At 38.0% G+C, this 26,474-nt stretch overlaps 3 protein-coding genes and 1 long non-coding RNA gene across 9 annotated transcripts; 3 read left to right on the top strand and 1 right to left on the bottom strand.

The window, feature by feature from the left end:
- Nucleotides 1-22: 22 nt before the first annotated feature.
- Nucleotides 23-6,262, bottom strand: hmgcrb (3-hydroxy-3-methylglutaryl-CoA reductase b). The gene is made up of 20 exons (XM_056730558.1): nucleotides 6,202-6,262; nucleotides 5,281-5,468; nucleotides 5,072-5,183; nucleotides 4,885-4,972; nucleotides 4,717-4,801; nucleotides 4,444-4,549; nucleotides 4,253-4,359; nucleotides 4,054-4,173; nucleotides 3,849-3,973; nucleotides 3,559-3,767; nucleotides 3,331-3,482; nucleotides 3,054-3,248; nucleotides 2,819-2,977; nucleotides 2,590-2,747; nucleotides 2,382-2,487; nucleotides 2,111-2,281; nucleotides 1,891-2,031; nucleotides 1,649-1,807; nucleotides 1,416-1,570; nucleotides 23-1,102 (listed from the first exon to the last, which is right to left on the bottom strand). The coding sequence occupies exons 2-20, from the start codon at nucleotides 5,440-5,442 to the stop codon at nucleotides 1,051-1,053; spliced, it is 2,562 nt and encodes an 853-aa protein (XP_056586536.1). The 5' UTR covers nucleotides 5,443-5,468; nucleotides 6,202-6,262; the 3' UTR covers nucleotides 23-1,050.
- Nucleotides 6,263-7,243: 981 nt separating this feature from the next.
- On the top strand, nucleotides 7,244-7,963 carry LOC130407478 (uncharacterized). Its single transcript, XR_008904648.1, has 3 exons — nucleotides 7,244-7,374; nucleotides 7,516-7,542; nucleotides 7,921-7,963. It is a non-coding gene; the product is annotated as an uncharacterized LOC130407478 (long non-coding RNA).
- A 541-nt stretch (nucleotides 7,964-8,504) lies between these two features.
- LOC130408168 (uncharacterized protein PF3D7_1120000-like) lies at nucleotides 8,505-11,443 on the top strand. Of its 2 annotated transcripts, XM_056731650.1 has the most exons (5): nucleotides 8,505-8,622; nucleotides 8,922-10,469; nucleotides 10,575-10,703; nucleotides 10,796-10,832; nucleotides 11,117-11,443. In XM_056731650.1, the coding sequence occupies exons 2-4, from the start codon at nucleotides 8,966-8,968 to the stop codon at nucleotides 10,819-10,821; spliced, it is 1,659 nt and encodes a 552-aa protein (XP_056587628.1). In that variant the 5' UTR covers nucleotides 8,505-8,622; nucleotides 8,922-8,965; the 3' UTR covers nucleotides 10,822-10,832; nucleotides 11,117-11,443. The 2 variants fall into 2 exon arrangements, with proteins under 2 accessions (XP_056587628.1, XP_056587627.1); XM_056731649.1 differs by having other exon boundaries at nucleotides 10,575-11,443.
- A 681-nt stretch (nucleotides 11,444-12,124) lies between these two features.
- Nucleotides 12,125-22,774, top strand: LOC130408529 (trichohyalin-like). 5 transcript variants are annotated; one of them, XM_056732094.1, is made up of 14 exons: nucleotides 12,125-12,208; nucleotides 12,369-12,395; nucleotides 12,693-12,710; nucleotides 13,239-13,262; nucleotides 13,490-15,004; nucleotides 15,119-15,247; nucleotides 15,368-15,418; nucleotides 17,457-17,530; nucleotides 18,356-18,382; nucleotides 18,489-18,506; nucleotides 18,715-18,738; nucleotides 18,952-20,231; nucleotides 20,337-20,459; nucleotides 21,528-22,774. In XM_056732094.1, exons 1-7 carry the CDS (start codon nucleotides 12,199-12,201, stop codon nucleotides 15,397-15,399), a joined length of 1,755 nt encoding a protein of 584 aa, XP_056588072.1. In that variant the 5' UTR covers nucleotides 12,125-12,198; the 3' UTR covers nucleotides 15,400-15,418; nucleotides 17,457-17,530; nucleotides 18,356-18,382; nucleotides 18,489-18,506; nucleotides 18,715-18,738; nucleotides 18,952-20,231; nucleotides 20,337-20,459; nucleotides 21,528-22,774. The 5 variants fall into 5 exon arrangements, with proteins under 5 accessions (XP_056588072.1, XP_056588076.1, XP_056588074.1 ...); XM_056732098.1 differs by lacking the exon at nucleotides 13,239-13,262; XM_056732096.1 differs by lacking the exon at nucleotides 17,457-17,530.
- Nucleotides 22,775-26,474: the final 3,700 nt, after the last annotated feature.

Here is a 26,474-nt window from a genome sequence, read left to right as displayed (position 1 = left end):
AATGTAAAATGATCACAACAAATAACACAACATCAGTTTAATTTAGGGTTTGGTGAGTTTTTAAAAATAGTTCTCTAACAAAAAAATCATTTTTTTAAATATCCTAAGCTAAACATTTCGTAGCTTTTTTGGCAAGATATTACATCACAAATGTTTAAGAGATGACACACATATGGCTTTATCAGCACTTTCTATGATCAGAAAGCAGAATGAGAGTAGATTTGCTTTAAAGAAAACCAAAGCACTTTACAGCCAAGTGAATTGTTGTGTAGTTAGTGTGGCGCTTGTAATTATTCACAACACAAAACCCAACACAGACATCCAGCATCACACACATTCACTAATTCAACCCACTCTCAGTAAATAAATAAAGCAAATCATTTACAACATCCGTTTTCTTTCAACTGAATACTTTTGTTTGTCACAGCAAGTTTCATGTGATAAATTAAACACCTTTAAATACACGAATACATTCACAATCCAAGACGTTCTTGTCAGCAAAATTATCCATCAAGATCTGATCCAAGCTCATGATTTAGGCTAAAAACGGCAAGTGCAAAAATACCTTTAAGATCCAAATCTCATCCATTTGTCTGGCTACAGCAAACCTCAGAATGTGCAAAACCAAACATGTCATCCGTTTCATTTAAAGTTGTAGCACTTCAGCCTATTAAAACATTTGCGCTCTTCAGTTGAACATCAGATAAGTTGGCAGGTTTATTACATTTAAAACGTTAGGATCACACCATGAGCAAGTAACAGTTTTAGGCAAAGTTCACTTTGGCATTCAGTGCAAAACTCCAACCACGTGCAGTAAAACCAGCCGGGATTGGACAAACTAAATCGGTAGAAACATTAGGCACAAAGCAAACGTAAAGCATCCGTCTTCTCCATTCACTTTCCGTTGCTGAGCAGACTGATCTGCTGTTGTCTGTAGATGTTTCAAACACTCCTAAAAAACCTGAGAAGATAACATGAGCTGACACCACACGTGCCTCCCAAAGACTCCATTTCCCAGAGTGCACTGGGGTCCTCGGAGGGCTTCGGTTCTCATGATGTTTCCTTTTGCTGTAATACAGTTTCTGTAAGGTTGACCTTTGACCTGTTATGAGAGAACCAAACAACTCATTAGCATTTAAAATAAATAAAAAGCTCCATTTAATTCAAGCCATAAAATGTCCATTAACAAAGTTTATGTCTTTGCCAACATTGCAACAGATAATTCTATATAAAAATATAATAAATGACTATTTTAAAGTCTTGTGCTTTTAAGATGAGAACATTTACTGGGAATCTGTCATTTGTTTATAATTTGGAGTCAATAAAGACTAACTGATCTTAAACATTTAATCATGATTTTAGGCTTCAGTGTATAAAGATGAAACACTATCTTGACGGGTTGAGGTTTTATTTACCTGTTGTGAGTCATGTGACTCTTGACCAGGTGTCCAGCGGCCAGTGCGGCCATCAGAGACAGTTCTCCCGCCAGCACTGTAGCACAGACGACCCGCGCCAGAGTCCTTGCGTTCTCTCCAGGACACTGTGCACTCGGACCGTCAACGTTCAACATCTGATGACAGACACACAATTATTTTTACGTCTATGTATTATCACCTAGCATTTGTAGCCTTCGTGTCATGTGTGTTACCTGTAAACAGGCACATTGTGCGGGCAGACTTGTTCCTCCTCCCACAGTTCCCAGTTCTATTGATGGCATAGTGCAGGAGATGTACAGATCCTCACCGTCAGGCCCGAGACACTCCATCAGTGTGATACAGTTACTGCTGCCCACCGTCTGCGCAGGGTCCTGCACACCAAACATCACCACTTATAATACCTTCATTCAGTTTATTTACACGTGCACTGCTGTGATGTAATATCGTCATGTACCTGTCCGCAGGCGATGTAGATGGCAGCTACGATGTTGGCGGCGTGAGCGTTAAAGCCTCCTATGCTACCAGCCATCGCTGAGCCCACCAGATTCTTATTAATGTTCAGCTCCACCAGAGCACCAGTGCTGGTCTTCAAAACCTGCAGAGGAACATGAGCACAATGTGAGTCCTTCAGCTCTGGAGGAAGAAGAACTTCTTGTCCTCTGTATCTCTCTCACCTCTTTGACCACTCGAGCAGGAATGAACGCTTCACACACAGTGGATTTTCCTCTGCCGTGGATCCAGTTGACAGCGGCTGGTTTCTTATCCGTGCAGTAGTTTCCGCTGACGGCTAACACACGCATGTCGGGATACTTCTCACAGGTTCGAGACAGAGCTTGTTCTGTGCCCTGCGGAGAGACACACACGACACTCATTACACAACTCACTCTTTAAACACTTTAGTAATAAAGTCCAGACATGTGAGAACATTCTCTGTCACACACTGACCTTTGACATCATGTTCATGCCCATAGCATCTCCAGTCTGAGACTGAAAGCGGATGTACAGGTTTCTCCCTGCTAAAGTGACCTGCAGCCTTTCCAGACGAGCAAACCTACAAAACACACACACACATCAGTGACATCATCATCTGACCGAAGTTAACCTTCATAAAGCGCTGCTATATAAGGTGCATGTGGTGTATGTGACCTCTGACCTGCTGGTTTGATCAAAGGCCTGTTTGACCGCACTGAACCCCTCTGAGCTCTCCAGCCAACCTTTGACCTCTGCCGCCCTGCACGCTGACGGCAGCTGCACCACCGGACCACGAGTCATACCGTCAGCCAGAACACGACTCTTCACGCCACCGGACAACTACACACACACAACCAAAGAGTCAGTAAAGATCTAAAACACATCACGTGTGAAGAGGACAAAAAACTCACTGTGACCGCTCGGCATCCCCGGTTAGTGCTGGCCACTAAACATCCTTCTGTGGTTGCCAAGGGGACGTGGAATTCTTTCCCATCCAATAGCAGCGGTCCGGCCACACCCACCGGCACAGGCACGTAGCCAATCACATTCTCACAATTAGTGCCGGTCACCTGAGGGTGGAGAGAGTCCAGATTAATCTCTGATCCACACATGTGGAGGAGCACACGGCTGACTGTGGATCAGAACCTTGGAGTAGTCGTAGTCTCTGAAGGGCAGATTTTCCAGGGCGCGCCGGTTGGGCAGTTTGCCGGAGAGCATCTCCCTGCGTATGGCCACGCCTCTCTCTGGATTCTCCATCACTGCCTCCAAACGGTATCCCAGAATGCTTCTGCACTCCACCAGAGCCATGACCTCATCGTTGCTCAGGTATTGAGGTCCCCTCTGGAGAGAAACAGAGATGAGATTTGGACCACATGACAGAGTGTGTAGTTCAGGTCAGGTGGGGGTGTGAGTGTTGACTTACGCTGGGGTCTTTAAAAATGGCGAGACACTCGTCTACAGGGCGGCGCTGCTGAGGCAGATGATCTCGGGACTTGACTTCATCCTCATGGCGTGTATCACGATCAGTCGAGTTAAAAAGACACGACGGACCCTCTCCAGGCCTCATCACCTCATCTGTAAACAACAGAGAGTGTGTCAAAACATTCTATGTTTATAAAAAACTGCTTTTGGACAGTTTGCACTCACAGACCTGTCTGCTCTTTGTGAGGACACTTTGGATCTGTGACTCCTTTAAGAGTTTTGGGCGTGGCGGGTTCCCTCAGACAGCAGTCCCCTCCTGCTCTCCTATTGGTCAAGGAGGTCTGGAGTGAAGACTCAGCTTCAGCCTGCTCGAAAAACACGTACTTCGCCGCCAACAACAGAGCGAGAGAGAGAGTGATGACCTGCTCCAAATCCACACTGATAAAGAGAAAGAGCAAGATGTCTTTTTGACACGAAGACAACATCCTGGATCACACGCTGACATTTCTCTCAGCTCACCTGGACATGGTCCTGTCAGACTCCATGCTGGGTTGAGTGAGCACCACGTCTGAGCCGCTCATGTTGTGAGCTGGAGATTCAGCCACCAGACGACTGTGAGCGTGAACCAGCACCAAAACCAAAGACTGAAACCAACAGAACAAACCAGAAGAATCAGCAAAAACCATTTGTGTTAGAGGGTAAACCGGATCATTCCGGAGCTCACCATGATCATTTTGACTTTCTGAGTGACTGGGTTGGGTTTGTTCACTTCCTCTTCCTCCAGAACACGAGCGAAATGACTGAGCTGCCAGATGGGTCGACCCTCTCGACTCTCACGGGACAACTGGAGGAGAGGACAGAAGATCAGGTTTACATCATCACTTGTGTTTGCACACACATGTGAGATGCTCACAAACACTCACCTCCAACACCAGCGACACACAGGCAGGGAAAAACGTCATGAACACAAAGTAATTGGCCAGAACTGACATGCAGCCGAAGCAGCACATGATCTCCAGCTGACGCACACCTGAAACCAGACAGGAAGTGATGATGGGTGACACAGGATGTACTGCTACATTAAAGTGAAAGCCACAGACTCGACGAATCTTACCAGACACGGTCCCTACTCCTATAACCAGACACTCCACGACAGCGTCCAGCGTGAACGTGGGTCCCAAAATGGCCATTCCATGAGCGATGTTCTCTCTGACCTCCTCCTGCGGGTCACAGGACCAATCAGAACCAGCAGAACTCAAACATGTGATCATTCCAGCACTGACTTTTGTCAAGACTCACTGTAACACGCTTTAAGAAACGAAAAGGTGGGCTTTCCATTAAGGAAATAAAGAGCAGGTCTGGTTTGTGTGTGAGGTGTTTTATGTACCTGTGAGTTTGAGCTGAGTGCAAACTTGGCCAGCGTAGAGGCTTTAGACAGATCGATCAACAACAAGAAGAAGGGCAGAGCTTCACTGGAGAAGAAAATGAGACTGAATGAGCTCCTGAAGGTTGGAGAATGTAAAGCAGAAAAGAAAAGCGCAAAAACAAGTCTTACTTTAGTCCTGTCAGCTCTTTACCCAGAACATGAATCACCACAGTACTGAACACAAAGCTGGAGAAGATAGTGAACAGACCAGCGATACCTAAAACACATTACAAAAATACAGAATAAAAAAGTTGTAAAGACGGACTTAAAAAGACTAATAAATTACATCTATAAACATTTTCTGTAAGCCACTCACCCAGTATGTATTTCGAGCCGAGCTGTCTGAGGTTTTTGAACTGGATGTAGATGTAAATGATGGCCGCACATCTCGTGACAATTAGAATGATCCCGTCACTATTCAAAACTTTCTGTAAAAGATAAAAATGCAACATCAGCATCTTAACATCGGTTCTCACACTTATGCTCTTAAAATGATTGTAAGCACACTGTAGAAGATTCTCACACCTCCTGCACTTTGGGACACTGACGGTTCCAGCCACAGATCTGGTCATTGGTGGTGAAAGCATTCATGGACATCAGACACATCGTCATGGCAACTGTTCCCACAATCACCTCCCAGGGATGGGAGGCAACGAACAGGCCATGCAGCCTGAAAAGACGAGACATAATCACCACAGATCTCAGCGGATCACCTGCAGAGAGAGCAGAAAGAAAACTTTAAAACTAATGAATATATCTAAATATCACAAGTGAATCAAAAGTTGTTCAAAGTGATCAAATAATACTTCATATATTTAGAAATGGATCAACAAATTAATACCTAATGCCAAAATAACATAGCAAAGTCACAACTAAATGACAACATCCAAACAACAATAAATGTATATACAGTTTAAGTAAACAACTTTTAGAAATTAAGAATACTCGTTACAAATAAAAAAAATTATTAACTGATTTTAACTTAACTGTAATCATAAATAATAAAAGGCTTTAACTGTAAACATTAGCCCTGATAACACAGACACATCACTAAGATTTTTGAATAAATAAACATAATAACATCATCTATTTGACGGACAAGAACTCATAAGTATCTTAACTATTACATGAACACATTTATAATTGCATGTACCTCGGCAGTAAAGTAAAGAACGCTTCCATCAAAACACCTTTCAAACGCTTTTATAATATATTTATTTCTGAGTTGATAATATAAGTCAGTTTGATAAAAATGACAGATGATTAGTGTTAGGTAAATGCTAAGCTAATGTAGCATAAGATGAAGGAGTGACAGCTGTTATTATTCACGCTCTCTCTTCACATTCATCCAGCCACAATAAACCCGTTCAAACGAACACAATAATACTCATAACTCTGAATAAATAAAACATTTAACTGTTATAAATGCTCATTTACTTGACATACCCTCATATGTCCTCCTCAGTGTCCGCGTAACTTAAGGCCACCGACGTCATCCGCCCTCGACGAGAACTTGCGCAGCTGTGACGTCATCGGTGGGGTGAGGCTTGTTCGACTCGATGCGGCGCAGCAAGATCTGACAGGCAGATGACATCAAAGAACCGCGAGAGCGACTTGAAAATCCATAAAAAAGTGTGCTGTCGAATCGCTCTCGCGGTACTTTGATGTCATCCGCCTGTCGGATCTTTCAGCGCCGCATCAAGTCGCATCAAGTCTGCTTTGTTCATGTTTTTTTTTTGTTCATGGACCTTGTATAATTTGCGCATTAAAATGATAAATCTCGTTGTTAATTTAAAGAAGCAAATGAAACTGGAACATAAGATATCATTTATGGTTCTTGTCTGCTGCACGTGCTGCGTCTGTCCGTACATTTTGCACTCTTGAGTGCTCTTTGTAAGATGCTTCATATTTTGTAACGTTAACTGTGCCGAAAAAATATTGTTTCTCGATCAATTGGTTCTTGTTTCTTCAAAAGTACACAATCATTTAATTTCAATCAAATAGCAGCTGGTGAATCGAAACTGAATGTAAGAATGGCCAAAAATAACTAACGTTGATCTGCACAGGTGAACATAATAAATGCAGAACAGGTGGTATCGAAAGGGTACATGAGAAGTGTTTATTATGACGAGTTTACAAGATCTGCAAGCAAGATTGTTTACATTCGATTTTCTGTGTATTATTCTATAGGGTAAGAGAAGCGCAACCCAGTTGTGTCACAATGGGAATCTTTAGCATGACGTTTTACACATCTAAAATGTGGGTGTCACCACAGCCTATATTTGGTAAATGACAGTGAATCAGCCTCTGCTCATATTTTATTATATATATATATATATATATAATATATATAACTGATAAACATTAGTTCTGTGTACCCATGCCAGACTAAATGAAGGTTGAGGTGGACGGTGCCCGAGGTGTGTGCATCTCTTGCGCTCTTGTGTGCGCGTGCACGTCTGAATACTTCAACACTACACTTGAGAAACTTATATAACAATGTGAAAGAACTTTCACTTTAGACCTGATTTATCCTTAATGGAAATGCACGGCTTCTAGAAAGCCTTTTACATCTTCATGGTTTTTAAGTATCTGTTTGCATCATGGCGTGTTTCGGAGGTAAGTAACATGTAATTATGCAATATGATTTATTCCCACACTTAATCTTTCTCTACTTACGTGAATTAAGTTAAATCAGAGTTGTTTTGACTAAAATACATGATCATATTTTGACTGACAAAAAATAATTTTGCATTATAGCAGGACTCAGGGACGACATTGAACTGGGTAAGTTAAATTCTCTAAATGTATTTTAATCATTGCTTTACAGATCTGAAGATCACTGTGAGAAAGAAATAAGTTGTAATGCGTGTTGTGGTAGTATTCCTTTAAAAAATAAAAATAAAAGTACTGTAGGTCTAATATAAATAAAACAAACATTGTTAGACACACCTACGAAACACTTGGAGGTGCTTAATTATTTGTTCTTAGTCCTTCAAGGAATCGTTTAATTTCTCTAACACACCACATTACCACAGAATGACACGTGTGTTAAAATGTACATAATATAACCTATATTTAAAAACAAAAATGTGATAATTAATGCTAAGAGAGTAAAAAAATAATTTATAAATGGTGATTTTGTCTCTGTCATGTCTCTCACAGAGCAGCTTGTGGAGGTGGAGTACTCTATTCCTCCAGGTAAAGAGCTTCTGTCAAATACATGAACACATTCATGTTGTTTGCATTTTGTGATTCAGTAATAAACACTCACATAAGCCTCATGACTTACTGTGCTAGAAGTTTCTGAAAGTATGAGAATGTGCATACCAACACAGAAAACCACAGAGTTCAGATTAAACCTGTTGGACTTGAATGGTTCAGTCTTCTTCCGTCTTCTTGTGCTTTAAACTTTCAAAATATTCAAAGCACAAAGTTGACCTGATCTGAACTTAAAAAATCTTTTAAATGTTTTAGTTGTGTTTCCCCCGAGCACAGCATCACATAGCAGTCCTGGTTTAAATGATGATTATCAATGAATGTTCACTGTTATGATGCAAATAATGATATTCTGGGACTGGACCCTTAATACAGTATAACAATAATGTATAGTAACGCCTTAAATTCACATGTCTGGTCAAAGTGATTAAATGAACTGTTTTTTTTTTGCAGATGAAGATGTGTGTAAGTCATATTTAAAATGTTTTTTATGCACAAAAACACACATATGTTGCACAACAGAAGCACCATTTGGACCCTACAGTAATATCAGCAACACCTTGAACACGTTTAATTTAAATATCAGATTATTGTGAGTGCGCCTTGATTTTTGATCTGTTTTATTTTCAGATACTAATAAAGGGTTGGGTAAGTCAAATTTTTTATTACTTTTACAAATAAAAATATAAAAATAAAAACTTTTCCTGTAGCTCAGTGGTAAGATCATTGCGTTAACAACACTAGCTCGTGGGTTTTATCCACATGCTTAGAAACGAAAATGTATAGAATAATGCAATGTAAGTTTATAAATGTAAATGTAAAATTATGTCGTCACGCACCCATTGAGAGTGCATGTAGACACACTGTAAACTTAAAATCTTAAACTTGAAATCTGATTTCATTTTTAAATCTGATTTATCTGACCTCATTGATGCTCTTTTTAACAGCTGCGTTTCCAGGCAAAGCGACACCATCCAGAGACGACACCAACATGTTTAGATTCATGGTGCTTGGAGGCGATGACTCTCTTATGAATGAAGCTTGTGAAACCATCCTCGATATCAGACACACGGAGTACGCCAACATCATCAGAACACGAGAAAATATGAAGACTAATGTCGCCAGACGCGACGTGTCTGTGCTAAAAACTCCCTCCTTTTGGCTGGACGTCTTGAAATCGAATGTGATTTTCAGAAATGGGCTCAAATCTATAAAAAAAGACATGAAGTTGTGTGAATCTCTGCTGTTTCCGGGGCCTCATGTCTTTCTGCTGGTGCTCGGAGATGTACATAACTCTGCTAAAGAAGGTCTGCTTTTACAAGCTGTGAGCGACGTCTATGGGAAGAAAGCTTTAGATTACAGTATGGTGTTATTTATTGATGAATGTAAAGAGAAGGACATAAGGAGAAACCGTTGTGTGAAAAAGTGCAGAAACAGGTACCACGTTTTAGAGAACACCGAGAAGCTGCTCGATTATGTTGAAACGGTGGTTAAAGAGAGAGAAAATAGTTATTTCACAAAGAATTTTGAGTTGACGGAAAGAGCTAAAGATCATTTTCAGGCGGAGTTTGGTTGGCAGAACTTACAGTATGTAGAACGGGAAAATTCTCTGAGAAGTGAATTGGCAGGAATGAGAAAGACAGTTGAAGATTTAAGAATAGAAAACACACAATTGAAGGGACGGCTGGTAAGTTCCAAAGGCAGAGGGAATCAGGTTAGGTCTGTTGATTCTATAGCCAGAACGAGTCAGTTCAGAAAAAAGTCTGATGAATATGACTGTAAAGAGAATCTGTTCAGAAACGAGTCGGATGATACGGAAGCTAGAGAGAGTCAGTTTAGAAATGAGTCGAGTGAATCTAAAGCCATAGAGATTGTGTTCAGAAAACAGCTGGATGAATGTAAAGCAAGAGAGAATCAGTTCAGAAAAGAGTTGGATGAATCTACAGCTAAGTTCAGAAAAGAGATGGATAAATCTAAAGGTAAAGAGAACCAGTTAAGAGAAGAGTTGGAGGAATCTAAAGGTAAAGAGAATCAGATAAGAGAAGAGTTGGAGGAATCTAAAGGTAAAGAGAATCAGATAAGAGAAGAGTTGGTTAAATTTAAAGCAAGAGAGAATCAGTTTAGGAAAGAATTGGATGAATCAAAGGCCACAGAGATTCATTTAAGAAAAGAGCTGGATGGATCTAGAATCAGAGAGATCGAGTTAAACGATGAGCTTCAGATTCTTCGAAGTGAAATAGAGCTGCTCAAAGCCACAGACAAAGACTTACGAAGGAATCTGAAGGAGACAAAGACCAAAGAAGCATTTCTGTTGAAAAAACTACAATCAGAATGTGACATAATACAGAAAAGTGAAGAACTACAAGTGAAAGAAACAGAGCTGTGTGAGAGACAGAGAGAGCTGGAGTCCAGAGAGAGATATTTGTCTCAGAGAAACACTCGGTCCGGTGGATCAGAATCTCAGTTCATCAGAACGGCGGTCATTTCTCCTGTTGGTAAGGACTTTCACCACTCGTTCTTTTCTTGAAAGGTACAATTAAATGTTTGAAATAAGAAAACTGTAAGCAGCAGGTTCTGATTGTGTTTTATGATGTCTAAAGATAAATTCAGACTTCACGAGGGAGACGGAGCAGAGAGCAGTGATGGAGAATCACACGTCACAGGATCAGATGTGACTGAAGGATTGAACTCTGTGAGACGAAACAGCCTGCAGGTGGAGACACCCAACAGTAAGAGAACCGTTGTAAATAGACTGTTTTAACTATACTTAACTAATCTTTTCCTTAAAGCTAAATACTTTTACTTCATTCTTTATCAACAGTGTCTGAAAGTAAGCATGAAGCTTAACATAATCTGAGGTGAGCTTAGAAATGGCAGTTTTCAAGTTTAGTTAAAGTTATGTTTAATATTTACGCCTATATTTCAAGTGATCATGATAACACGTATACATTTTAGACTTTAAATTTCAGTTAATGATAATAAACCTGGGGAAACACCAGATGTTTTTGATCTTCAACACTCTGATAACACTCCATCTGTCTCCATCTTATGGTTATTTAAGGTTTCTTGCATATCAACAGGTCATGCATGTCATTATTTTGGGTAAATATCTTAACATGTTTGCTTGTGTGCACATCTGCAGGGCAAATTCAGGCCCCCGGTACTTCTGAGGCTTTATTAGCAGATACAACATTGGACCCTTTGCAGAACTCATCTCAATGAAGTACAGCAGTCATTAAAGTATCTGGACACTCACAACACACTTCTGAATGACTGAACATTAACAAATGTGTTAACTGGGATGTAGCCTGTGCTGCGAATATAGAATATATCAAATGATTTTCATGTTCCTCTTCTTTTCCATTTCTGTGAAATAGAATATTATCAGTCGGATCACACTGTGACTGTGCTTTATATTAAAGCCTTTCTTATATTCCACCTCCCTTGAATAAATATGTGTTTAACTAGACATTGATTCAGTGTGTTAGTCTGGTGTTTAATGATGAAGTCAACAGATCATGCACATGTGTAGAAAAGTGCCTTAAGAAACCTTAAGATCTCCTTGCACCACATTGACGGGTAAAAATAGATGACTGATGTTTTACGAGCCCAACATCTTCATCTCTCCGTGAGACTGCCGTGTACGTGGTATGCCGTATTTACAAGGTTGTGCGTGGATCTGAAGTTTTTTGTGTGTGGATTGTAAAATGCAAACACTGAAAACAAAGTCTCAGAATCCAAATGAACCGAAAGGACCAATGAAGGCGCGTCGCAGGATCCACAAATGCGCATCTTGTTATTGACGTGCACAAATTATGACATCATATATTAATACGAAAGATAACATTTGGACTCATAAATTTTGGCGATACGAAGTGTAAGAAATTTTTTGAGGGTTTGAGGGTTTGTACAAATCGCCTCATGTTTATTAAAATCTAAATTTCACAGATTCAAATCAAGGCATTTGTTTGTGAATAGTAAAATACAAGTGTAACTTGCATCACGTTCACGGATGACTGTGCATACATTTGTTAAACATTTTGGGAGGAAATTCATCCCACAAAACGCGTCAAAAGGTGGCTGCGCGCGCATGTTTGACAAGGACTCCTGTTTTTAAATTGTCCATTTTCACTTTCACATACTGCTGCGGAAGTTTGACTTCAAATCCATATCCTTTAAACAACGGTTTTTTTATTTTTCATGGTTGCTTGTACATTTTAAATTATGGCACGAGGTTAGTTACATTTTCTCTATCAGGTTTTATAGGATATTTGAGTAAATAAGTGTCTTGTTGATTACATGTTGATTTCATTTTATGTCATGATATATTGCCATTGGTTTTGCTGGTAGCCGATAGAATAGGGAATGTTTCAACGCTTTTTTTTGCATTGCAGCACGAACCATGGACAACGATAAAAGAGGTATGTTAAAACGTCTAATGTTAATCTTTTAACCTGAATGTGGAAATATGCCTAGCCTTCCTATGTTTATTTCCAAAACAATTTTTGCCAAGAAAGAAGCCTAGGCCTATTCCTATTATTGTTGTAACATGCTTCACATAAAAACTGTGATGAATAAATGTAAAAAGGTACTTCACTTTTTCATCTGGTCCTTCAGGACTTCCAAAAACATTAATCATAATTCTGGAAAAAAATACCATAGACCTGCTATTTGAATTTACACTTCATCTTTGTGTCTCTGTTGTGTCATTTCTTCAGAGAGTCTTTTGAATGATGGTAAGTAACTTAAGACCCACTTTTACAGATTTCTTTCTATACAAATACAAGATTCAATTATTTGCTTTTGTCCTCCCAGCTGTGCCTAAATGCATGTGCCATATGAAGAGTATTAGCAAAAACACTTTCAAAAAAGTTTTTTTTGGGTATTCCAAGCAATACCAATAAAACTTATTTGGTTGTAATAAAAACTAACAATAAAACACAATGCAAACCTGTTTGGGTAATCAAAAACATGATTTTTGAACATTTTGAAAACAGAGTTACCTGTTTAGCAAATAAACTCTTATAGACTACTGTTTGGAAGCATGTGAAATAGCAGCACATTTATGAGAGTATTTGTTGAGAGCAACTATAGAATTCTATTGTGGGTTGTAAAATGACTAATTGTCTTTAAATAAATGTTTTAAATTACCAAACCTTTTCATTTGGAGGCTGCATCCTCATTCTTTTGGTGATTGTATATGATTGGGATTAAATTCAATATAATAAGCGATTAATATTGATTGCTAATTTTTTACTTTGTAGATGAAGATGAAGATACTGATAACCGTAAGTTAATATTGCTAGTTCTCTTGTTACTCTGCTTTCTGATTTAGAGTTGTTTGCTTAAATCACGTGTGAAACCACATTGTCAAAACTGGATTTTACATAATTTCTTGGTCAAAATGAAGCCCTGTTAAATTTGGAACATTCTGAGATTGTCATTGAATCTATCAGATGATTTGTGTTTTTTTTGCAGATTTATTATCTGATCTGGTTAATGCGCTTTTCAACAGATGGATCATTCTCAAATGAAGCAAAATCATCCAGAGGCTGCATTGAAACATTTAGATTGATGGTGCTTGGTAGTGATGATGCTTTAATGAATCAAGCTTGTGCTGCCATCCTTGGGTTACCACAGAGAGAGAATGATAGATATATTGAAGCATGCGTATTTAAAGAGGGTCAGATTAATGGACGACAGGTCTCTCTAGTGAAAACTCCATCCTATTGGCTAGAACACTTGAAATCATTTCTGTTTTTCAGAAGAACAGTCAGATCTTTGAGAAGTGACATGGAGTTTTGTGAGTCCTTTGTTTTTCCCGGACCTCATGCCTTTCTGCTGGTGCTCGGAGATCCAAGTAATTCCTCCAAAGAGCATTTGCTTTTACGAGCTTTGTGTGAAATCTTTGGGAAGGAAGTTTTAGATTACATTATGGTTTTATGTGTGCATCATTCGAACAGGGACATTTTAAACAACCGCTGTGTCAAAATGTGCAGGCAGAGGTATCACATTTTAGAGAAAACTGAGAATAATGTTCCAAATCTTTTTGAAAAAATTGAAAATATGTCAAACAGATATAGAACTAGATATTTCACAAAACATGTTCATTTATTGGAAACGGCTAAAAAGTATCTCCAGACAGAATTGAATAAAAATAATAGAGCAATGGAACATTCTCTTAAAGGAGAATTGTCGAAAATCAAAATGACTGTTAAAGATGGCAGAAATGAAATTGCGGAATTAAAAAGACAAAATGAGGAGCTACGAACACAGATAAGAAGAGGTCTGGAAGATGCCCAGGTCATAGAGAAACAGTTGAGAAGTGATCTGGACTGTTCCAGAGCTAGAGAGGATCAGTTAAGAAGAGATCTGGATGATTCCAGGGGCAGAGAGGATCAGTTAAGACGAGATCTGGAGGATGTCCAGGTCAATGAGAAACAGTTAAGAAGAGATCTGGATGATTCCAGGAGCAGAGAGGATCAGTTAAGAAGAGATCTGGAGGATTCCAGGAGCAGAGAGGATCAGTTAAGAAGAGATCTGGAGGATTCCAGGAGCAGAGAGGATCAGTTAAGAAGAGATCTGGAGGATTCCAGGAGCAGAGAGGATCAGTTAAGAAGAGATCTGGAGGATTCCAGGAGCAGAGAGGATCAGTTAAGAAGAGATCTGGAGGATGCCCAGGTCAGAGAGAAACAGTTAAGAAGAGGTCTGGCTGATTCCAGAGGCAGAGAGGATCAGTTAAGGGTGGACAATCTGAAACTTCAAAGTGAAATAAAACATATAAAAGACACAGAAAAGGTCCTGGGAAAGACAAATACAGAATTACAAGTCAAAGAAAGAGAGTTGTGTAATAGGCAGCGAGATCTGGATGACAGAGAGAGAAATGTTGAGTCTGAAAAGAGAGAACTAGAGACCAGAGAGCGTGAAGTGGCATCGAGAGAGAGAGAAGTGGAGTCCAAAATGACCAGAGAAAGAGATTTTGCTCAAAGAAACACCTGGTCCGGTGGAAAAGGGTTGACTCCTCCTGATGGTGAGTTTTTTTCACCACTTTTTATCTAGAGGTTTGTTTTTGAAAGTTGAATTGAATAAACAAAAGCCCAGTTGTCTGTATTTGCCAAAAGCAAATATGTTCTGTGTTATGAAGCCAGTGCCAGACCTCTAGATAAAGAGACTGGAGCAGAGAGCAGTGATGGAGATTCACAAGTCACAAGATCAGATGTGACTGATGAAATAAAACCTGTGAGACGAAACAGTCTGCCAGAGCCACCCTATAGTAAGAGATCTGTTGTAGTTATTAAAAGATAATATTTCAAATATAATACCATGTTACTGTATTTAGTGAATCTTCCCTGTGAAAGATAAAAGAGTTAATCTGTGTGTTCTTTATCAATAGTGTCTGAATGTGGTCCTCTACATATTCTGTGAATGAGCCGTGATCCATGAGGTAAGGCCAGGTATCTCTCCTACAGTAGTTCATCCCCCGCAAAATAGTAATGTGTATAAAAGGGAGTGTTTTTGATATTCATTAAATGTGACTCTGGGCGACAAACCAGTCTTATGGGTCAATTTTTCGATTTTTTTTTTTTTTACATCATCTGAAAGTTGTATAAGTACGCTTTCTTTTGATATATGAGTTGTAAGAATAGGACAATATCTGGCTGAGACACAAACGTTTAAATCTCAGGAATCTGAGGGTGCCAAAAAATCTAAATATTGAGAAAATGGCTTTCGAAGTTATTAATCAGGGGCACTGTGACAGACCATCCACTCACAAAAATTAAGTTTTTGATATTTAAGGTAGGAAATGGCTATTAATGGCTCTATACAGTACGGTGGTCATGTTCGAATGTCAAAAATGTTTTGGCTGCTTCTCTTTCCTTCATATTTCTGTGAAGTAGATAAACAGTTGTATCACAATACTGTGCTTTAAATTAAAGCTTTTTAAACGGTTAAAAACCAATTCATCACTGATGGATTACTGTCCTTTCCTGAGTGTAAAATAAGGGGGCACAAATATTGTAGACATTTAACTGATTTGCAGCATCTGTATACTTTCCACTGTTTACATAAACTGCAATGTATACTGAACTACAGAATCGGCAAAACATCTCAGGAGACAACTGGTGAATATCATTATTATGGGTCATCTTGCCAATAATTTAGCGATTCAAAGGCGAGTCTGTTTTTTATCTGTCTTGTGTACACAATTTTTCTCTTTCATAGCCCCCCAGCACATCATCTGATTTAAGTTGTACCTATCAAAACTGTTGAGTTGTCACATGATACATGCATGCATAGACCGTTCTGATAGACCACATCCTGTTCTGAAGACGAGCAAATGTGAACCCTGTTTGCATGATTTCATTTTTCAATGATGAGAACAGCTATTGTGTCTAAATTACAGATGGACAAGACCTGAACCTTTTGATGGGGCCATATTATAATTTTCAGGTGTTTTTCAGGTTAAACTGATTTTAAAACAGCTTAAAAAACATAATGGCGTGGAGTTCACAGAGAAGAGGTACAGTATTGTTCAAAATAATAGCAGTACAATGTGACTAACCAGAATAATCAAGGTTTTTAGTATATTTTTTATTGCTACGTGGCAAACAAGTTACCAGTAGGTTCAGTAGATTCTCAGAAAACAAACAAGACCCAGCATTCATGATATGCACGCTCTTAAGGCTGTGCAATTGGGCAATTAGTTGAAAGGGGTGTGTTCAAAAAAATAGCAGTGTCTACCTTTGACTGTACAAACTCAAAACTATTTTGTACAAACATTTTTTTTCTTCTGGGATTTAGCAATCCTGTGAATCACTTAACTAATATTTAGTTGTATGACCACAGTTTTTTAAAACTGCTTGACATCTGTGTGGCATGGAGTCAACCAACTTGTGGCACCTCTCAGCTGTTATTCCACTCCATGATTCTTTAACAACATTCCACAATTCATTCACATTTCTTGGTTTTGCTTCAGAAACAGCATTTTTGATATCACCCCACAAGTTCTCAATTGGATTAAGGTCTGGAGATTGGGCTGGCCACTCCATAACATTAATTTTGTTGGTTTGGAACCAAGACTTTGCCCGTTTACTAGTGTGTTTTGGGTCATTGTCTTGTTGAAACAACCATTTCAAGGGCATGTCCTCTTCAGCATAGGGCAACATGACCTCTTCAAGTATTTTAACATATGCAAACTGATCCATGATCCCTGGTATGTGATAAATAGGCCCAACACCATAGTAGGAGAAACATGCCCATATCATGATGCTTGCACCTCCATGCTTCACTGTCTTCACTGTGTACTGTGGCTTGAATTCAGAGTTTGGGGGTCGTCTCACAAACTGCCTGTGGCCCTTGGACCCAAAAAGAACAATTTTACTCTCATCAGTCCACAAAATGTTCCTCCATTTCTCTTTAGGCCAGTTGATGTGTTCTTTGGCAAATTGTAACCTCTTCTGCACATGCCTTTTTTTTAACAGAGGGACTTTGCGGGGGATTCTTGAAAATAGATTAGCTTCACACAGACGTCTTCTAACTGTCACAGTACTTACAGGTAACTCCAGACTGTCTTTGATCATCCTGGAGGTGATCATTGGCTGAGCCTTTGCCATTCTGGTTATTCTTCTATCCATTTTGATTGTTGTCTTCCGTTTTCTTCCACGTCTCTCTGGTTTTGCTCTCCATTTTAAGGCATTGGAGATCATTTTAGCTGAACAGCCTATCATTTTTTGCACCTCTTTATAGGTTTTCCCATCTCCAATCAACTTTTTAATCAAAGTACGCTGTTCTTCTGAACAATGTCTTGAACGACCCATGTTCCTCAGCTTTCAAATGCATGTTCAACAAGTGTTGGCTTCATCCTTAAATAGGGGCCACCTGATTCACACCTGTTTCTTCACAAAATTGATGACCTCAGTGATTGAATGCCACACTGCTATTTTTTTGAACACACCCCTTTCAACTAATTCAACTAATTGCCCAATTGCACAGCCTTAAGAGCGTGCATATCATGAATGCTGGGTCTCATTTGTTTTCTGAGAATCTACTGAACCTACTGGTAACTTGTTTGCCACTAGCAATAAAAAATATACTAAAAACCTTGATTATTCTGGTTAGTCACATTGTACTGCTATTATTTTGAACAATACTGTAACTTTCTCTTTCTAACTTGCTTTCAGTTTTAAAACTAAGTCAAAGGAAGTAAATTTTCTTTCAGTGGGGTTGTTTAAATTTCTTTAACAACAGCAACAGTTAAGTTGTTTAAGTATTGTTTCAGTTGGATATTACTTTTTACTTTTGAAAACAAGTGGGTTTTGTGCTGTAGTATGAATGGATGCAAATTTAACATTTTTAAATACCTGTCATGCATATTTTACAGAGAAAGATGAAGATAACGATTTAAAGTGTAAGCATATTTTTAACTTAACATTTTTAAATGTCAAATATGTTATACGGATAGGCACATTAACACAAGCTAATGCACCTTCCTGGTTTTTGTTTCTCCTGAATAGGTCTACTTCTTGATAACGGTGAGCAATTGTGTATTTGCCCAACCATTTCTAGAACCAGACATGGCAAAATAGTATAATGGCAAAACATCTGTACTGTATCTGTATATTGATCTGCATAGAGTTGTTTGCTGTGTCAACCACAATAAAACTTATATGTATAATGAGAGACTTATCATGTTTGCTTTGTGTTTACCTGTTCGTATTTTGGGGAAAATAAATCTCACAGAGATATGTCAAACCACGATGAACTGTAAGTATATGTTCCAATTCGATTATTAAATTTTGACCAAACAGTCCTTTAGTTATAAGTCATTACCTTTACAATGTAAAAAAAGATTGCATAACTGCAAGACATCAATGAGGTTCTACTTTGAGTTTAATAAATGAAAGGCTTGTCAGTTTTAAGGATTCTCAGATTTGATCAGTTGTACTTTAACAAGAAACCCTTTTCTTCTTTAAGCAGATGAAACATGTAAAAGTGAAGCAGACTCCACAGGCTTCACTGAAGAGTTTAGGTTTATATTACTGGTAGGTGATGAAGATCCAAAGGATGAGGCATGCGAGATCATCCTGCGGGGAAGAGGGAACAGAAGTGATTCTGGAATATTTGAGCACAGAAAGGGTTGTTTCAATGGGAAAAAAATCTCTATAGTGAAGATCCCATGTAGCTGGAAGAGTCATTTAGCATCAAGGTTGTGCTCCTCAAGAGATGAAACAATCAAAGAACAGATGTTAGATTGTGCATCGCTGGTCTTTCCTGGGCCACATGCCTTCCTATTAGTGATCAACAGCAAGAGTGGGGATGATTCTTCATATCTTTTAAAAGCTCTAAAAGTGTTTGGCAAAGAGGCTTTTGACTATGCTATGGTTCTGTTTGTTGGCCAAGATACCCAAAATAAAACAAACCGTCTGAAGAAATATGTGAGCTATGTTTATACATTGGAGAACAATGATCAAAGTGTTCAAGGACTCCTTGCAGAAACGTCAAGAATGACACACCATTACACATCTAAATTCTTTATTCAGTCATCCTATGAAAAACTCATGAAAAAAGTGTTTTCATCATGGGAAAGGGAACAATTTTCTGAACGCAAAGAGACAGAGCGAAAACTCAAAATGGAAATTGCAGACATACAACAGCAGCATGAAAACGAATTATTTGCTTTGACAGAAAAGTCTAGTCTTGCAGAGAGTAAACTAAAAAAAATATAGACACCTTGAAATGTTTGATGCTGGATACTCTGATGGATTTGAAAACTAAAGACATGCAGCAAGAGGGGGAACCAGAGGCTTCGGGTGCTCATGAGGGTCTGCAGATTAAAGAATTAGAGGCTTGTAAAGAGAGCGATACTATCCTGATAAACGTGTTTTCATCCATTGTTAAAGAGCTGAACGAAAAGTTGGAGTCTTCTAAAGAAACCGGAACATTCCTGAGAGGAATGTACTCATCCATGACAGATGACAGTATTCGCCGTGAGATTCATATTGAGGACCTCCAAAGACAGGTGGAGCAGCTCAAGGCAAAGAATAGCGAGCTTGAGCAGAAACTGAGTAAGTCAGAAGACAAAGAAACTTCCACTATTCAACCGATGGAGAGAACTAATAAAGACACAATTGGGAATCTAAAGAAAGGAGTTCTGGAAAGAGAAGACATGAAGATGGAGGAGTCCATAGAAGAAATAGAAAGAGTGAAGAGACAACATTACACCAGTAGATCAGAACATGGCTTCGTGAACCCTGGCTGTAAGTACTTTCATTATCTTGAATCTCAGAGGGTGCTCATAAAGTGTACAAGTAACATGGGTAGATCTGGAGAAATTGAGGAACGCTTCGTTTTTTTATCTTTAGTGCCTGAAGAAAATGAAAAAGAGCTGGAGAGCAAAGAGAATGATTCACGAGTCAGGGACACAAACGTCTGTGAAAGAGTCAAACCTGTGAGAAGGAACAGCTTTCTTTTAGAGCCACCTCAAAGTAAGAATTAAAGTATACTTGCAACACTTCCACTTCAGTATAGTTGGAACTCACTTCTTTTCCATAATTAAAGTGCATTAAGCACAAATTAGTTATTCCAATTTAGCAGACTTTCAGGGGCGGTTTCCCGGACAGGGTTTAAGCCTAGTCCTAGACTAACTTAAATGTTAAATGTGTCTTGATCTAAAACAACTTGAACTGTCATAATTTAAAATATATGAGTGCAATTGTTTTGTCCTCAAGATGCAGACCTGTAAAGTTGAAAATCGTTTTTTAAATTGACTTAAATATCTAGCCCTGATTTAAACTAATCCTTGTCCGGGAAATAATGATATTGTTAATTTCTTTTATTAACAATGTCGCTATAGCAAAATGTTTTTACCACCATCATTGTCACATATCAGTGTCTGTTTCCCCTGGTTGTTGGGGTCTTTTAGTTTGTATTCCTTAGTGCCTGTTTCCTGTGTTATGTTGAAGTTCTTTGTAGTTCTTTTGTTCATTGGTCCTCTATTGATTGTCTCACAGGTGTGTCTAGTTAGCACTCCATAGTTTGTGTGAATACCAGCTTTAATATAAAAGTAACATCGAGGGAAACCTAGGTAGAGAACACGGCACAACAAACACATTACAAAACAACAAAACTGGACAACTAACTAGAGAAACACAGGGGTGTATACACAAACTATTGAGGGCTAACTAGACACACCTGGGAGACTATCAATAGGGGACCAATGAACAAAAGAACTACAACATGACACAGGAACTAGAAAATACAAACTAAAAGCCCTCAAAAACCAGGGGAAACAGATACTCGACAGTTATTATATGACACATGGTCTTAACTAAGTCCAAGCAAGAGTATTAGTTCAACTGAGATATTTTTGCTCTTCCAACATTTCATAAATGTACATTTTTACAGCTCTGTTGCAATTTTGCAAACTCATTGGCTGAGCCAAAATCAAGACTGAGATTATGGTGTTACAGAAATACTTTAACCAGTTTTGCAAGTGAAACATGAAAAAGCATAATATATGCACCTAAAACTGTTTTTGTATCTGTTTTCTATAGTGTCTGGTGTCTCTGAAGACGAAGCTTTGGCTGAAGACACACTTTGAATGGACAAATGCATCCAGCCACAGTCCCTTTTGATGACATGTATCTCTGTTTCATCTTTTTAGATTTTCTATTTTTTATTATTTAAAAGAAAATATGTGGCATGTTCTGTGAAAACCCAGCTAAAGTAATTTTATTCTATATAAAATATGTACATACTGCAAAGAACATTCTGTTAAAATATATCCTTGATATCCTTAATATTGACTGAGTATGACCATGTCAAATATAGCTAAATTAATTATTGATATAAAACTTTAATGCTCATTATTTCATAGGTTTTGAGACTTTATACACATACAATAGAAAGCTGCAGTCAACAAACACAACCATAGTATTGATAACAATGATAACACTCTTCTTTTCTTATTATTATATTAGCTTTTGATAAACAGTATATTCACAATTAAATACATTCATATTGTTGAAGAGTGTCAATGTAATTTAACAGTCAAGACAGGAGAAACTCCCTCCAGTCCAGACTCTTAATTATCATTATCATTGACGTCACGATATACAGCCGTGAAAAACATTAAGAGACCATTTCAGAGACAGATTTTCTGATGTTAAAATACTATTCATAGTTACATGTTTAGGTTTTCATTCTGGTTGTGTTTTATCTGGCATGCCGAAATGTGGAGTCGCACATCTGCCCTGTCACATTCATTCTGTCAAAGTGTCTGTGACGTCATCGTCCAAATGTCTCTGATATATTTGACTTTATTCTGGAAACCACTAGATGGCGCATTATTACCAAATTTACATCACATTTGCCACTCTCTCTCTCTTTTAAGAGATCTTTTTAAATTCAAGCATTCACAATTTCTACGCAATAAAATAATCTAGTCAGGACATAAAACAGGAACAGCATGGGACTTAAAAAACAAGAATTGTATTTTGTATTGTATATGTATTTGAGAATGTGCAGCCATATTCTGTTCTCATGTCATTTTGTCAAGCAGAATTTTTAGATGATTAATAGTTGACAAATAGTTAAAAAAGGTATTAAAACCTTAAAAATATTTTCATCATTTTTTGTCTACGAAAACCTTTAACCCAAATGTACTTAAACTTTTGTACTGGTAGTGTATGTTGGTTGAACAGAGAACAGAATTTGTATAAACTATGATACAGATTATTGCTTTAACTGGATGCAAAAGGTTTTTTTTCCAGTTTCTGCAGTACACATACACATACTTGGTAAAAACAACAATAATCCTGTTAATAAACTGTTATCTATACTTATGTGTACACTATATACTGTAACTTTTGCTGTTTTCAATTTGAATTCAACTTTACGTTAAGAAAATTTTAAGCACTTTTTTAAGCAAGACGAATGGTCTCATGAATGGCACAGCAACACTGCAAAAAAGACATTCTTCCTAAAACATTTCTGTCATGTAAAAATAGGAAAAACTTTTTAAATTAAAATACATTTACAGAGTGACCTAAGAGATGTTAGGCTTGTTTTATGAAAGAAAATATAAGTACCAGAAAAGTTTATGTTTAAAACCACACCGTAAATTAAATCCACAGTAAGTTACTGGCAACCCTGCTGCAAAACTACAGCAAACTTTAGCAAAAGATGAGGACACAAATAACCGTGAGTTCATATTTTTAGTTGTCTTGTTACACTCCTTTCCCTTTTGTCTGCTTATATCACCTCATTAAACCACTTAATCAAAATCGCACACTACATTATAAAAATAACGCCCAACTTTATCACTTAAAGCATTCTGAGCATTATGAGATTGTCTGTCATTGAAACCATCAGTAAATGCATTCTTCTTTTGTTTATTTATCGTGGTTGATTCTCTTTTCAACAGATGGATTATTCTCACATGAAGCAAGACCATCCAGAGATGACATTGAACGGCTTGGATTTGTGGTGCTTGGAGGTGATGATGCCTTTATTAATGATGCTTGTACCAAGATGTATTCTAGGATACACACTAAGAGAGGGTCTTGTTGGTGGACCGCAGGTCTCTGTGTTAAAAACTCCATCCTATTTGTTCGAACACTTAAAATCAAAACATTTTTAGCAAAGATATCAAATCTATCACCGAGGACAGTGTTTTCAATGTATTTTTCTCCATTGACGGAATGTCACAGATAGAAGAAAGAACAGATATTTTGCACAACATTTTAAGTTGCTGGAAAAAGCAAAAAAAAAAAATTCAGAGAGAATCTGATGAACAGTGTGCAGCAAGGGAACATTCCCTAAACACAGAAAAGGCAGAAAAGATAAAGACAATAAAAGATCAAAAGAATGAAATAGTCCTCATCAGATGTCACTCAGAAAACACTGTTTCTTCATCATTTGAAGTGCTTACTTTAGTTAAATACTATATGCATATCATGCTATAAACATCCTAACACGTTTTCTTATGTGCACTAGTACAGGACAAATACATCATGAAGTGTTCTCCTGGACTCAACCAGATGCGATGCAGGGTGTTCTCTTTAAGTGATTAATAGATGTGAAGATCAAATGTCTGAAATCCTTTAGTGATGCAGAACTTTTCCCCGTTGACTCTGTTGGGAGATAGACTCTGATTGACACATCACATGATGAACTAAATAAGGACCATGATGTTCACTTTTGAACACACGGGTTGATGTCAATTTCTTACCTATAAAGTACAGGAGCCATAAAAGTATTTTTACACTTAAAATGTTGTTTGCATGACATTTTAGAAACAAGCGTGATGCCAACAACTATTTTTTATCAACACAATATAAAGCTTTTTATGACACAACTTAGCCACATCCACTGCATTGAGCTGTAAGATGTTTTCTACATACTCTTAACACATCACCAGACCCATTTGACATCTGCCCAGGGATCAATTTTTTTTCTGTTTGTGAAATTGGGAAGTCGCTTGATATTTTCACCTGAGCACTTCCTGTTATACTTGCAGCAGTTCGTGCTGAGAAAAAGCCCACAGAGCAACTAGTCTTGCTTAAATATCTCTGTTGAAGATTTTAAGAAAACTTTGAAGTGGATAGTGTAAGGTGGTGAAAAATGAGAGAGAAGAAGTGTCCAAGTGTCATGGTGAAGAGATGTAATGATGTGTTATTCCAACCGAGGCTGCTGAGTCAACCCATGAGCCCTTACGAGACATACACGGCAAGCACCCCATCTAGTGGACAGAAGTCTTTCTTATGAATCACCTTTGTATTTTTTCTACAATAATGCTGATGATTGAATGACTCAAACACCATGTCACAAATACAGAAAATAAAACTGCTTTGTTTTCAAGGTAGCTGACATTCAACAGAATCAAATGACAGAGTCACTCTTAAAACAAACTAACCTATCACTGACCATAATCATTCAGGATATAAAAACACTGTTTGTAATTCTTACCCATACTTTTTATTTCTAGCGAGTGTAAATGTACAGTTTAAATAAAGTACTTTCTACCAGTGCTGATCTGACCTCATCTGTCAGACCGGATGCTGACACGGTTCATTTACCCAAACTGTTTGACTTGACCTAATATCTTTGAAATCAAAGATTGCAGCACACAATTTATTTGGAAATGACACACTTCAGAGTCAATGAGTCACATCAGATCAGAAGAGAGAGAGGGGCTAGTTTTCACAGGGATGACAAGTGTGAATTTAATTGAAATCCAAAAGTCCAATCTGACAAATCTTCTTTCGTGTCGCTTTCAACCAGCATAAAAACCCCAGTGAGAATGTTCCCCGCTGATTGTCTTCCTGGAGGAGAAAAACTCCACAAACATAAATATATACCAACAGCACATATAAAAACACAAATGATAACATCTCACAGGTGCCCGGAAATTCCTGCACACCAGAACGAATCCGTCCTGAACTAAAATGGGAAATCCGAGTAAGAGCGTTTATAATCTGATAATGGAATCTCATCGATCTGATGATGATCACATTCAAAATATTCCATCCAATAATGAAACGTGTACCATACAGGATTATTGAAATGAGATGCTGTTTTATGTTTTCCCCACATGCCATGCAAACAAAATTCCCTTTATGTTATTTACCATCATTAAAATTAAGATATTAGTTTTACAATATGTGCAAGCCATGCAGCATATGAAATATTACAGAGATAATGATAAAAGATCTTTTTCTACATAATATACATCAACTTTATTTAGTTTAAAAAAAAGCTCACTAAAGAATGAAATGTCAACATTTATGAATGCCGTTTGTTATTTTATTCCTGTGGAATACAGATGACATATTCATATTTAGGTGTACTGTCACTTTAAGAAAGTTTAACCCACTTATTACAATATTTAAAAAGACCTTTTACATCTGAACAGGATCATTGCTTTCTATGAATGTATTATATGGATCAGGATAAGTGACACAGTTTTCCTCTTAGTCCTCTTTTGGTCGAAATGAAACTCGTTTTGTCAAACACCCAAAGGAGACAAATAAGGAAGTGTGGAGGAGAAATAGAAACAATGCAAAACTGCTGATTCTTTTTGGGGAAAATATACAAGACTTGTATAAGATATATAAGACTTGTGCAAGATATGTGTACATCCACCATCTTATCAAAAACACAGAAATGTTAAACTAACGCATCCATATTTGGGTCGTGCCGAGAAGCGTCAATAAACGCGTTTCCTTATCATTTATGAATTCCCCGTTTTTCATCCTAAAATTATTTTGAAGACACGATCTCTGAGATGCAATTGTTTTTTTTAGACATCATTTACCGGATCCCTGATGATTTCCGGTCCAGTGAGGAAACTCTGAGTAAAACCGGATCGACGACGGAGTTCTTGAAGGAAACGAAACAAAACCACCGGACGGATTTTTTCAAGTTGAATCGAGAGGAGCTTCAAAAGAGCCGCGCGGCACGTGGCTCTTACGTCACAGCCTAAACACCAATAGCAACAT

Source organism: Triplophysa dalaica, chromosome 19 (assembly GCF_015846415.1).
Source record: "Triplophysa dalaica isolate WHDGS20190420 chromosome 19, ASM1584641v1, whole genome shotgun sequence".
In the NCBI taxonomy this organism is placed as follows: domain Eukaryota; kingdom Metazoa; phylum Chordata; class Actinopteri; order Cypriniformes; family Nemacheilidae; genus Triplophysa; species Triplophysa dalaica.
The sequence above is the reverse complement of the archived record's forward strand: the minus strand, read 5'-3'. Positions and strand labels throughout refer to the sequence as shown.

Coding starts and splice junctions, on each gene's coding strand:
- hmgcrb (XM_056730558.1), bottom strand. CDS start 5,442: ATGTCTCGTCTTTTCAGGCTGCATGGCCTGTTCGTTGCCTCCCATCCC. Junction 4,360..4,443: donor AGGAGTAGGGACCGTGTCTG/GTAAGATTCGTC, acceptor GTCTGGTTTCAG/GTGTGCGTCAGCTGGAGATC. Junction 4,174..4,252: donor GTGTGTCGCTGGTGTTGGAG/GTGAGTGTTTGT, acceptor CCTCTCCTCCAG/TTGTCCCGTGAGAGTCGAGA.
- LOC130408168 (XM_056731649.1), top strand. CDS start 8,966: ATGTTTAGATTCATGGTGCTTGGAGGCGATGACTCTCTTATGAATGAA. Junction 10,470..10,574: donor GGCGGTCATTTCTCCTGTTG/GTAAGGACTTTC, acceptor TGATGTCTAAAG/ATAAATTCAGACTTCACGAG.
- LOC130408529 (XM_056732096.1), top strand. Junction 15,005..15,118: donor AGGGTTGACTCCTCCTGATG/GTGAGTTTTTTT, acceptor TGTGTTATGAAG/CCAGTGCCAGACCTCTAGAT. Junction 15,248..15,367: donor TCTGCCAGAGCCACCCTATA/GTAAGAGATCTG, acceptor CTTTATCAATAG/TGTCTGAATGTGGTCCTCTA.